Source organism: Merops nubicus, unplaced genomic scaffold (assembly GCF_000691845.1).
Source record: "Merops nubicus isolate BGI_N331 unplaced genomic scaffold, ASM69184v1 scaffold1510, whole genome shotgun sequence".
In the NCBI taxonomy this organism is placed as follows: domain Eukaryota; kingdom Metazoa; phylum Chordata; class Aves; order Coraciiformes; family Meropidae; genus Merops; species Merops nubicus.
The window spans coordinates 46,700-59,032 of NW_008580677.1; the positions used below are offsets into that span (position 1 = coordinate 46,700).

The following is a 12,333-nucleotide window of genomic DNA, read 5'->3' on the forward strand; positions in this document are numbered from 1 at the left end:
AGAGTGTCATGAGAGAAGAAAGCAGCTCTCAATCCCTACTAAAACAAAAAAAGTTAATAAATATCTACCTTTATAGTCTAATGTTTTAATTAGGGTGTTGCAGTGGGCACTACATGGTCCCTTCTCCTCCCTGTCCCACTAGTCACAATCAGATTGCTCCATACAAAGTGCAATAGGAGAAGCTTTTCCTGGTTCCCCAAAATTTCACATTCCTCATTACAATGAAGCCACAGGTGTATCCACACTGTCTCGGTTGCTTCAGACTTAGGCTCATATTTGTCAGCCTCCATCGTGTAAACCCCTGTACCTGATCAGTCCCAGCATAAAGCCACCACAGACTACAACCTTAATTTCTAATTTCTTAATGCTTAATTTCTAGCTTTGCATATTTTTTAATGTTTTCAAATAAAGCACAAAAGGAAAAAACTCCAAAGCTCCTGCCTAATATCCCTCCAGTTCAGGCATTTACCTAGAAGAAGCTAGGTAATGAGTCACCTCAAGTCTGTGACCTGACTGAGGAAAAGCTGGAATATGGTTCCCACCTCCCCAGGCAGAATATTCTATGTTCATGTTACCCAACAATATAAACACTGGAAAAATTCTGAAAGCTGCCTTAGTTACACACAGACCTTGCTTACTTCTAAGTTTATTATTTAAATAACTCTATTGATTTAAGGAGAACAAGGTTTTGTCTTTCTGTCTAGATTAGAGATCTGAAAGACAAAGTTAAATAACAAGAGCAGAAACAGCATAAAATGACTACATTTTAAGAGAGTTCTTTACCTAATGTGACATATTTCAGACTACTCTCAGATGAGTAGATGGCTTTTTTTGCTTGCAACATCAACTGGTTTATAACAAACAACATTTATTTTTTCAAGTTTGACAGGTTCTATCTTTAACTCCAAGACACTTGTTTTTGCCCATGACCTAAAAACACTGTGGTGCTGGGTCAAACACTGCTACAGTTAAGATCAATGCTGAAAGGACTAAATGTCCATAGAAACACGATTTGGCCTGGTGGTTCACGTTCCAGAGTGTTTTGAAATAAGTGTAGTATTTCTTAAAAGAACAGTTATTTACACGTTAAAAAGGGGACTGAAAATTAATTCCTTTTAGCATTATCACTGGCAGCTTTTTTTAAGAAAATATTTTGTTCAGTCTTTCTGAAATCTCACTTTCCTTTGATTTGAAGTAGGACACTCAAATGCTCATCTGTAATTTATGTGTGCAAATTTCAGACCTCCTCAAATGTAGCCATTGCCAAGGGTTAAGAGGAGGGGAAAGGGCAGAGGTTGCAGGGGGTCTTTAGCACCATTCAAGAGCATTTTTGTTTGCTAGATAGAAAGACTACCCTGTCACACACAAACCACAGGGGAGTAAGAAAAGTGGGAGCCATGGTGAAATTTCACTTGTCTATGACAACACATCACCCGATCTTTGCAAAGGAGACATAAACCTCAATTCTAAGTAGTCAGAACTCAGTTTTGACTTCTAACACAAATACAGTCATCTTTCTGTTATCTTTTAAATAAATAATTGATGACAATCCTGTTGCTGCCCTCAGGCATACGTACTATGGTAATAAAGCTCTCTTTGTCTTTATTCGTACCTCATGCGAATTTGTTTCTGTTTTGTATTCTCTCCCTTTTCTTTTACAAAACTGCAATAATAAAGTGCACTTATCTCTACAGATATGAATATTTCTACTGACGTTCAACACCTGAATAAATGAAGTGAATTGAAACATGCTCAGGACTTACGGTTAGCAGGTTAATTAAATCCATATTAGGCTCTAAATGATGGGAGGCAGTTTGCAGGGAAACCAGTTCACTCAAGGTGATGGAAAGTTGTTGCATTTTCACTATGTTAACTTTGTTCTCATCTATCCAGTCAGGAAAAATCACATGAACAGCAATCAAGTCCTTCAAATGAACTCCTAAAATAGGAATTTTGAAGCCAATACAGTCAGCAAAAGACTTGCGGTAGTTGCAGTAGTTTCCATTGGAAGAGACCAGCTCTGTCATTTCGTTCCAGTCCTACAAAGAGCCAGAGAAGCAAGCCCCTGTGAAAGCATTCAGAACATTTCCTTAATCTGTTTTAAATGAGCACAACTCAAGTCAGGGTGTCAGCAGTGCTAATTTCCTCTCTAGCACAGGTAATCAAACAGAAGATCGCCATGAGCTGATCCTTCTCCACCAAGAGGAACATAAACAAAGTGCCATTTCGGACACCCTGCCATGATCCAAATATTGTGCTGGTGAGACACCTACACTGCAGAACCCATCAGACAACAAAGAGATGATATTCTGCTCAATATGTCTATATTCTGGCATCCACCATACCTTTGTGACCTCTGAAGACAGATGAGAGTGAGTTTCTTTTAGGCGAGAAATAGAGCTGTGGCTTAGACCTCCCACAACAGCCATCAGTGTGTTGAAGTTCTGGAGGTGAAGGAGCTTCTGCAGGAGAGATTGATCATACATAATTAAAAAAAAATCAAGGAAATACATGTGGCTGCTATCCAGTGTCACACATGAGAAGCAAAAGGAGGCAACCTATTACTGCTACAGCGGAAATCACTAAACCAGAGGACATAGAATGGTTCAACATTTCTTTTTTTTTTTATTAGCTTAGCTCCACACCATAGTGACTGTTGTCAGCCAGAATACAGCAAAGACAAATTATTTTATAGTTATGTCTATACGTATGTCTGTAGATGTACCACACCTTATCAAATAACCTGCAGTGATGCTGAACACACTATTCACTGAGGAAACAACACAAAGAGCATCCAGTTCATTTGTTTACTGCAGTCTTTCTATTGTTGCTTTATACTGGAGGAAAAAGACTCAGAACTTACCTGTGCAACATTGATAAACTTTGTAATTACTTCTGCCCTTTGCTGGGGTGTTGGTTTGCTGAGAACCATAAGCTGGACCCATTTGGAGATACCATTAAATAAAGCAATAGATCTCTCCAAAGTAGGGTTGTTCTCCAAGCAGCCGTGGATCACATAGCTTTGGTAGTCTGTGAACTAACAGAGGAAAGGCATTTTCAGTAAATGGTGGACAACTGAAGAATCAAACTGAAGCTCTGATAATTTTTTTTTTTTCCCTTTTAAAGCTCCTTTTGTTTAGAAAGTGAGCAAGACTCAGGGTCAGCAGACCCTGCTGCACATCAGACCTTTCCTAAAATTTTGCTGTTGTGTTGTTTTTTGTTACTTAAATGGTAACTGAAAACTTGAGTGTTTGTGTGTGAGGTAATACTGCAGCATGCATGACGAGCAGGATTATTACATCTGTGGAATCATCTTTCCCATGATTTACTCAATACTTATAATGTTTTATGCATAATCTCATGGCATGATACTCTATAGGAATTATCTAGTGCTACAAACAAGAAGCATATAAATAAGAGCTTTCATCCCACTTCCATATCCTGACCAATTGCATTGTTGATGTAAAGATGTAAATCTTGGTCTCACTGACATTGGTAGGGAGCTGTTACTCTTCATAAGAGCTTGAACTGTGTCCCAAGAAGCTAACTATGCATTCATTTTCTTCCTCTTTTGTAAAAAAAAAAAAAAATCTGTAGTACAAGGAGCTAATTCTGCTAAATCTTGCTTCTTTTGATGTTGTTGTTCAGTCCCTGTATGTTCATGGACATAGTTCTACCTGGGAGAGTTGCTGCTCTCAAGAATTACATTTCCCTAAATGTCTGGAAAACATTTTTCAGATGTCCCTTTAAGGTGGATTTTCAGAAGCTTAGGACCTAACTTTAGCTAGTGCATGGAGTTGATAGCAATGCCAGCCAACATGGGTTTCTTGGTTTTAGCTGATCAAAAAATTGCCTGCTAAAAGGCCATATGATGACATATGCTCTTACACAGCAGACGTTTGTCTCAGAGCTGCAGATAAACAAATCTCAGTGTTCAGATATTTTTTAATGTTTTCTGTTACAGTTAACAACAACTTTCCTTCTCCTCCACATTTTTAAAAATAGGTAAAGCCAGAGGACAGGATTCAGACGTCATCTTTTACAAATAGATAGCTTAGAGATAACACCTTTGTCCACCTTGCAAGATTAGGTGTCACTCTTACATCTCTAAACAGTTTACAGCAAATCACCTGGTCTCACTGACATCTCCAAATAAATGCTAGTTGTTTCTCTGTAGCAGTTCTCACTTGTTCTTTATATTAGATTAGCAAAACTGAGCTTGTTTTTCAACCTCTGTGTTTTGAGGCATGCCCTTCACTTTATTTCCGTTGGAAATGTACTGTTCTTACAACTTTTTGGTTTCACATAAACAGCACATCTTTCAAACCACATCATTGCATTGTAGGGTAATACAAGATTAATTAACTCTAATTGGTTGCAGAGAAGCATCTGATATAGCAAAATTCAAGCGGAAGAATTAACAGACAAAACAGACACAGCAAAGAAAAAAGAATATTCACTGCAGATCTGGGTTTTATTCCTGGAATTCCCAAAGGAATTAAAACATATCTTAAGTCTAGTTAGAAATCCATCCTTATTTTCTTGTCCACCTTCCTTCTTTGAGGTTAGAGTTGCAGACATCACAGTAGGGTGTTTTCCTATGATTTGAAGTCTAGAGTATTAAATCTTTGAATATTATTAAATGACATCAAAAGCAAGTCTGTTTAGACTGGTCTCAGCTTCTCATTGCTCTCTTTTTCCTTCCTCTCTTGAAACAAACAAAAAAAAACCCTCATATATTTTTCTTAGTTCTGGAGTTTGAGTTCTTTCATGCTCCTAAACACTTTTTAAAAAGTCTCTTTTTTTTTTTTCCTGAAGAGAACTTGTCATCTTGAGAAATTACTGCTTCCATTTGCCACCAGATACAGTGGCATCATGTGACATTTTCATATGGATATCTGCCAACAGAAATCAGCATTTCTTTTTGCATTTGGATTATTCTTTTGTTTTGCTTTAGCTTCTAATTTAATTTTCATCCACTTTTGTCTCCTGTTCATGTACAATCCTCTGTAAAAAGAAGCCACTGCATATGATTTTTCCTTAATGTCAACATAGGAGAAGGAGGAAAGAGAAGTTGTGCTGTCTCTATTCTTGAAGGTTTTCAAGACTCAACTAGTTAAGTGCCTAAGGAACATGACCTGTCACAGAGCTGACCCTGCTTTGGGCAGGAGGTTGGCCTATAGGTCTCCTGATACCCCTTCCAACCTGAATTACCTTGTGATCCTAAATTGGCAAATGAAAGGACAATTTCTGAAGAAGTGGTTGGGAGCAAACAGAGACTACAGAAGAACTACATATATTTCAGTCTTTTAAAAAATTAGTCATTGTAAAGACTTTGATGTTTCCTGCAAAGTAGTAACTATTTTCCTCAAATGAAAAACAAACAAACAAACAAAAAAACCTGAAGTCTTTGAACAATATTAGTTTAATCAGTTGCTGCAACACATGGCTGCAGAAGCTTTTAGCAGTAATTTCTGCCAAGAATTCCTGCACAAAACTAAATTCTGTCACTAAAAGCATCAGTCACAAAAAAAATCGAGGAAGGGCTGATGCAGCCAAGGCTATGTACATCATATGAAGGTTTACAAATATTCACTACACTAAAACATTGTGGGGAAATGTCATAAATGTTAAACCACGTAAATACTCTTTAAGGACAGGCACCTAACTGCAAGTGACAAAGTTGTAGATTTCTTACAGAAATCCTCCTAAAAGATTTATGCTCCAGAAAAGTGAGATGTTCAGCTAGCTCAATGGGCTCCAGATGGTCAAACAGCAGACAGGCTTTTCCTTTCTTGGAAATCCTCTTTCTCTGTGTGACTCTTCTCATCCAGTCATAGGAAGGACTGCAACAGAAAATAGATAAAATTCTAATTTCTGTTTGGGTACATGTGAGTGTAGCCCACGGTTTGCACACATAGTATAAAATTACCAAAAGACAAATCATGAGTTTTCTCACCGCTGTCATTCAGCACATGGTAAACGCTCAGAGTAAGACTCAGTTGTATAGCAGAAAATAAGAGTTTCAGAGATGCTACTGCAAACGATAAATAATAAATAATAGCAGGTTTCTATCAGGGCAAAAGGACAATCTACTCTTCTCTGTGATACAGGAAGCCATAATTAATAAATGCCTTGGGGTACAAGAAGAACAGGTCACACCAAATTCTGATGCAGAATAAAAAAAATACTTGAATAACATCAAGGATTAATTTTTACTCTGTAAGACCATAGGTCCGTGAAATAACGAAACAGCAGAAACTGTCAGTCAAACAGATAATAAAACAGTAAGAAGTGAGTGAACAGAAAGGCAAACAATTTCCCTGCAAACAATGGAATAATTCCTACCCATATACAGTAAAAGCATTTCAGAGAGCAGAAAGATATTGCTAGCAGTATTTTAAAATTAAGATTTGTGAGACAATATTCATGTGATTTCACTGGTACTATTCTTGCAGGAAGTCTTATAACCTTCAATGAGATTAGCAGTGCTGTCCTTCCAGGTTATTATTATAGTTTTAAAAAAGGAAAAGTCACCATGCATATGCCATATTTTAAAAGAAAATCTACAATATCAGGAGAGATATAAGAGCCTGTCTGGTGATGTTTAAAAGGTAACTTTCACATCAATGTGTCAAAGAAATAGTAGTGTAATAATTCTGATGCAATGCAACTACAAATGTGAATGTCAAAGATTATCAAGTTAAATAATGGAAAAATAGTACACAGAAAGCCATTAAAAAAAAATAACAGGCTATTGATGAGAGAACAAAAAAAATCTTCCCTGAGAAAATGTAGTATTTATACAACATGCCAGTCACTGCAGTGCTTGTCATTCTGTATGAAAAGTTCCAGGAATAAAGTCATGTTGATCACTTAAAGGATCACACTAGCTTTGTGAGGAAGATTCCTTTTTTCCCATTTACATAAAAAACTTACATACAGATAAGAATCTTCTCTTTACTGTGACAACTAGATTTTCAAATTTTTAGTAACTTCAAATTTAGAAGACAGCACCGCTTCTTTGTAACTGCTCTTTGCTCTCTCAGGATCAAGATGGCCCTTAACATTTTTATATTTTGCACAGAACTAGAATTCTCCTATTATAGAGAGGGAGAGGAAGATGTTGAAGCTCATAACATCCATACATGCTAGAGATATCAATCAGATGGATGTGATCCTCATATCCAAGCTGGCTGGCTACTTCTTGAAACTCTTCAGTCAAACGAATCAGCCCAAGATCCAAGTTAAACTCCGCAGGAAACTCCAAAATCCAGTATCTGAAATCCACAGAGAGCAGTTCAGAGATGCCCAGGGATTCACGTGTAACATTCAGTGGCTGCATATATACGCTCACATTTTATTCAACAGGACTTAAAAATATTTCAGACCAAATGGTTTTTTGGGCAGAGAGAGTGGACTACCCCAACTTTTTGCTGCTGTGATTATTTGTGACACTGAAGTGGCAGAAGTCACTGTATCACAAATTTCCATTAGCTAACTCACCACAGCACAACACAACAGCATTCTATTGAAACGTGGAATTCAAGAGATGCCTCAGGTGACACACAGAAAAGGCACACACATGTGTTCTGATTCAGGCTGTGAGGATACCTAAATGACACCTGCATTTATCCTTTGCCTAAGTAAGACATTTTATCTACTCAGAAAAGATTATTCCATGAAAATTAAAACTTGAATTTGGGTGGCAGTTTTACCACAATAACCTTGTAAACGAGATGTCTCCTCTGCTGTTTAAGAGGGTATAGAAAAGGATTTGTCAGTCCTGATTTCTGATTTCAATACCTCACTCCCTTTCTTCACAGTGATAGAACTTCGTCCAGAGGAAGAAAGAAAAAGCATTTGTTTGAGGGAAGTAGATTATATCATGTTATCTTAAAAATTCATGCTTTCTATTTTACAGATAAATGTTCCTACACAAGCACAGCCTAACACATGAAAATTTTCCCATAGAAACAAGGTCAGAGACAGTCAGGACAAGGATCAGAATATACTCAACCTGTAATAGCTTTGTCATCACTGACTTACTTCTGTCATCACAAATTATGTCATGATTACGTGAGCTAAAATGGACAGGTAAGAGATAATCTTCCTCTACCACACTAGATATACATGTTGAAGCAAAATGTGACTCTCTGTGTGGCACTGAACTAGTCTTTCTCTAAAAGGTGTCACACTCAAACACCAGGTAAGTTGTAGTGCAAGTTTTCAATGAGCTTTTTAGATCAATATGCTTAAGTGTCTTAAGGGCTGGATGGCTCAATGTAAACAATTTTTTTTTCAAAGCACAGAAATTCACTCTTTACTATGGACTGAAGATCAAGTTAAAAAACCCAACCAACCAAACACAAAACCCTCCTTTATGTTTCTATGGTTTAGTTTTAATCTTTATAAAAAGAAATTACATTGATAGTATTCACAGAAGCATAAAACCAAAATGCTACAGTACCAGGAGCATGCTTACCTCATGAAATAACAGATTTTTAATCTGAATTCATTGCAGTTCTCTCCATTGGCATCTCTGTAAGTAGGTTAGTTAAAGAAAGCTTTGTATGCCTTTACTCAGTAATGCTGTTCTTAGGCACAGAATACTCTGATGCTAGACCAGCTGTATGAAACATAGTATCAAGCTTTCCTTCTGGAGATAAGCACAGTATGTTTTGATATTTCATTCACTTTCACAGCGTCTTAAGGGGGACAGACTGTCCTGGCTGACACTTTGGTTTTTTTTCCCTAGCAAACACTCCTCTATGATAATATTCTGAATATTCTGTTGAATAATTCCTTGTCAGTTTTGACTAACCAAATATGATAATACTTCTGATTACTGAGGTCTTTAAGAGGTATAAATGACACGCAGGTGCTTAGCTACCACTGAAAGTTCATACTATTCCAAGGCAAGCCAGCCATTACACATTTGAAAAGTTATCTTGGCATTATATTTCCACTTATTCAAAGTTAATTCAAAGTATGCGTCAAGAAACTTGTACGTATGGAAAAAATGTCCACAACCAGTAGCAGAAAGAAGCTCATAGACTTTCACCTTTTAGATTGAAAAGTCTCGCCCCTAAAACCTGTTTGTCACTAATTAATTGACAGATTTTTACATTCAGTCACAGAAACAATCTGCTTTTGATGTTGTAATGTCAGTTTGCAAGTCTTCCTGAAAGGATATGTGGCCAGAAGCTTGCCAGCCAGCTCTGTGGAAGGCAAATACCACCGGTGCATTAAAAGAAAGGTTCTTGGCAAATGGCTGGAGCACTGATTTCCTTTGTCATCTGCAAAAGAGAAAGAAGTGAGTTAACCACATTATTAATGAACAGAAAGGAGCTGTTATTCTTGAAGTGGAGTCAGAGAGGAAGGATCAAAATGAAAAAGGAAATGTTGGGTCATTATCTACCAAATAGGTAGGAAACAAAAACAAAGAACACAAATGTTCTTTTAATGTTAACTAGTGCTAGATTAAAAAAAAAAAAAAAAATTAATCAGTGTAGATAACAGGCCACAGCTAGAAAATAGGGGATGGACAGCACTGTGCTAAACATTGTACTAAAGCACTGCCAGTAATCCAAACAACAAATCCAAATTTAGTCCACCAAAAGGGTGGGGAGATGATTTATGTACAGCCACTTCTAATATTTGGGTTTTTTGGCACTTTATAGCTTTACGTTAACAATTAGATTATTAAAAAAGGGATCTGCCTCAGGAATTCAGTGTCAAAGCAGTACCTCACTTCTGTGCCCAGGGTCCCATCTCCAGCTGCTGTACAGACCTTTGCATCTTTCAGTGTAGCCACTGAAACTGCAGAAAAAGTTACTGCCTGGCAGGCTGGCTGCCCATCAGTACTCCTCAATATCTACAATCTTAGATTATTCTCTGCCTGCCACTCTTGTAAAAGACAGCAGACGATATCCACGTATGAAATGGGAATCACACTTGGACAACAGTTGTCATGAGTGTGTATACAAGGAAGAGAGGTGTGATTTCCAACATAATGTATATGGGCCCTGTTACCTCTTGTTACATGTTTAGAACAGGTTTGATGATGGTCTACAAACATGGATATATGGAGATGCACTACACTCAGGAGTAATATACGCTCCTCAAGTATTTAATCTCTCTCACCTTAAGATACTCATTTCTCATAAAAAATTAATACCTCATTCCAGCCAAAAGCTGTCCTACATTTCAAGGGACTCTAAATGTAGCTTTGTGAATTAAGGTCCCATTTCAAAGCATTTAGGCCCATCCATGAAGTCATCTGGTTGCAATGTGACATATGTAATGACTAATGGTGTTATGGATCAAGGTCTATATCATCACTTCTTTCCCTCTGACCTGATATATCACATTTTAATAAGAGTAAAAAGAATACATGAGCCTTACATCATATTATTGCAAATTATTCCATGATGATTCAAAAAACTTTTCAAAAAAGTCTGGTTAGAAAGGCAGCTGTGTAACCACTCAAGACAAAGATCAATGCCAGAAATAGCTCCTTGAATAATTCAAATAAACACTTCTTTTGGTGAAGGCCAGCACTTCAAAAATCACTATACCCACCATTGCGCATTACCTATATTAAGAAAATGTAATATAGTGTGCATATGATTAAAATTCTGGCCTGTGAGATGCTGGGCCAAAATTAAACATGGAAAATGTTACAGAACAGAAATGTTGTTTGCCAGGGGAAAGACCAGCTAAATCAGAGAACAGTAGGGGTTATATTGTCAGATGAATTACAAGAACAGCAAAGCATAATATTGAAAAAGCATACCAAACATCTCAATACAAGTGTTCAAAAGCTCGTCTAAGGTTGCAGCCTTCCCAAGTGTGTTTGACCCCATTGTCCTTTAATTGTTGTCAAAAAATGAGAGACATTTTCACCAAGTAGAAGGATGCTTCTTCAGCTGCACAGCTTTTTCACTTCATTGTTTGTTGCATTCTTAGCTGGACTTCAAGGAAAATCTGAAGAAGGTAAAAGAAATTATAATTATATGACTGTATGGAAGATTCATCAGGATGTAATGTTTACAGTTCAACTCATCTTTTCTCTAAACCGTTTTTTCCCCACAAGATAACAGAGCGTGTGAAGACTGCTATAAGCTTTTCCTGTGTTCCAGCTTGTGTTTTTAAGTGTTGTCCAATTGTTTGTCCATGAGGACAAAATAAAGCCATAGCTAGGGTCATAAAACAGAATCCAGATGGTAAATGAGGGCATGCATGTACAATGACGCACATTTTGTTCAGGTCATTTTATTTACACTTGATAAGTCAGTTTTTGTTAATAACCCTGCTTTTATGTTTTTAAGCATAACCCTTTTTTCCCTGAGGTTACCAGTTCATGGTAATGCTAATGGTCTTAATTGGTGCAAACCACTTAAAATGTTTAATGAAGTTCATAGCAAACATTAAAATAGGAGGCAATTTCTCAAAGAACCTTAAGATCAGTCCCTAGAGCTTTTTTAAATAGATTTTCCTATGGCATCTGTACACTCATAGAAATCTGAACACATAAAGAAACTTCTAAATTATACCATACATCTACTATGCACTTAATTATCAAACATCTTTTTACCTGAAAGATGCACAAAATACTGTGCTACAAGTTTTTAAAAATTTTTCAGGTAATAATTTTTTCTTCTTTAAAGAAGAAATCAGTATTTTATTGCCTTATCTGTGACCAAGTCCCACTACTGCCTGACCCCTAGCAAGCATTTGAAATGTGACAAAATAACAAAGGTCACCCAGCAACTTTTCTAGAAAAAAAAAAAAAAGCCAAGAGTAGAGTTAAAACAGTTCTTGAAGGAAAAGAATGAAGGAATTTTGGAAGTTGCTTTTTAGAAGCTGTTGCACATACAAAACTTTTTAACATTGGTCATGTAGAGCACTAAAGAACCATACATCACATGTGCCTTAATTCCCCCCTGAAGTTTTTCAAATGCACCATATCACAGAGCTCGTATTGTAAATAGAGTCCTGATAGGTGTGGCATCCTTCACCCTTTTCAATAACCCATGCTGATGCCCTCTAAATGCTACTGTTACAATAAGCACAAAATGATCTGAGCTAGGTCCTTGTGTGCTTGCAGCCCTGTAAACATCACTGCGTGGCAGCAACCCAAAGGACACCAGGCAGCGGCAGCTTTGCTGGCCCTGCTGGTGCCACCTCAGCCAGCCAGCTCGTACTCATGGAATGAGCAGACATGCTCCTTCCTCAGCAAAAGGCAGGGACAAAGTGTCCTGACACAACTTCCACTTCCCAGAAAGAGAAAAAAATGTTGCTCATTCAGGCTAGGTTCACACTACTGAC

At 37.3% G+C, this 12,333-nt stretch overlaps 1 protein-coding gene across 1 annotated transcript in view; it reads right to left on the minus strand.

Moving 5' to 3' along the window:
- The window catches only part of RASGRP3 (RAS guanyl releasing protein 3 (calcium and DAG-regulated)), a 31,623-nt gene extending 20,755 nt beyond the window's left edge, over positions 1–10,868 (minus strand). The window contains exons 1-8 of the mRNA XM_008948724.1: positions 10,799–10,868; positions 9,197–9,299; positions 8,486–8,548; positions 7,149–7,280; positions 5,699–5,846; positions 2,864–3,037; positions 2,346–2,462; positions 1,764–2,039 (exon numbers count right to left, since the gene is read on the minus strand). Coding sequence (XP_008946972.1) covers positions 1,764–2,039; positions 2,346–2,462; positions 2,864–3,037; positions 5,699–5,846; positions 7,149–7,280; positions 8,486–8,548; positions 9,197–9,299; positions 10,799–10,868 — 1,083 coding nt within the window. The remainder of the gene's footprint in view (positions 1–1,763; positions 2,040–2,345; positions 2,463–2,863; positions 3,038–5,698; positions 5,847–7,148; positions 7,281–8,485; positions 8,549–9,196; positions 9,300–10,798) is intronic.
- Positions 10,869–12,333: the final 1,465 nt, after the last annotated feature.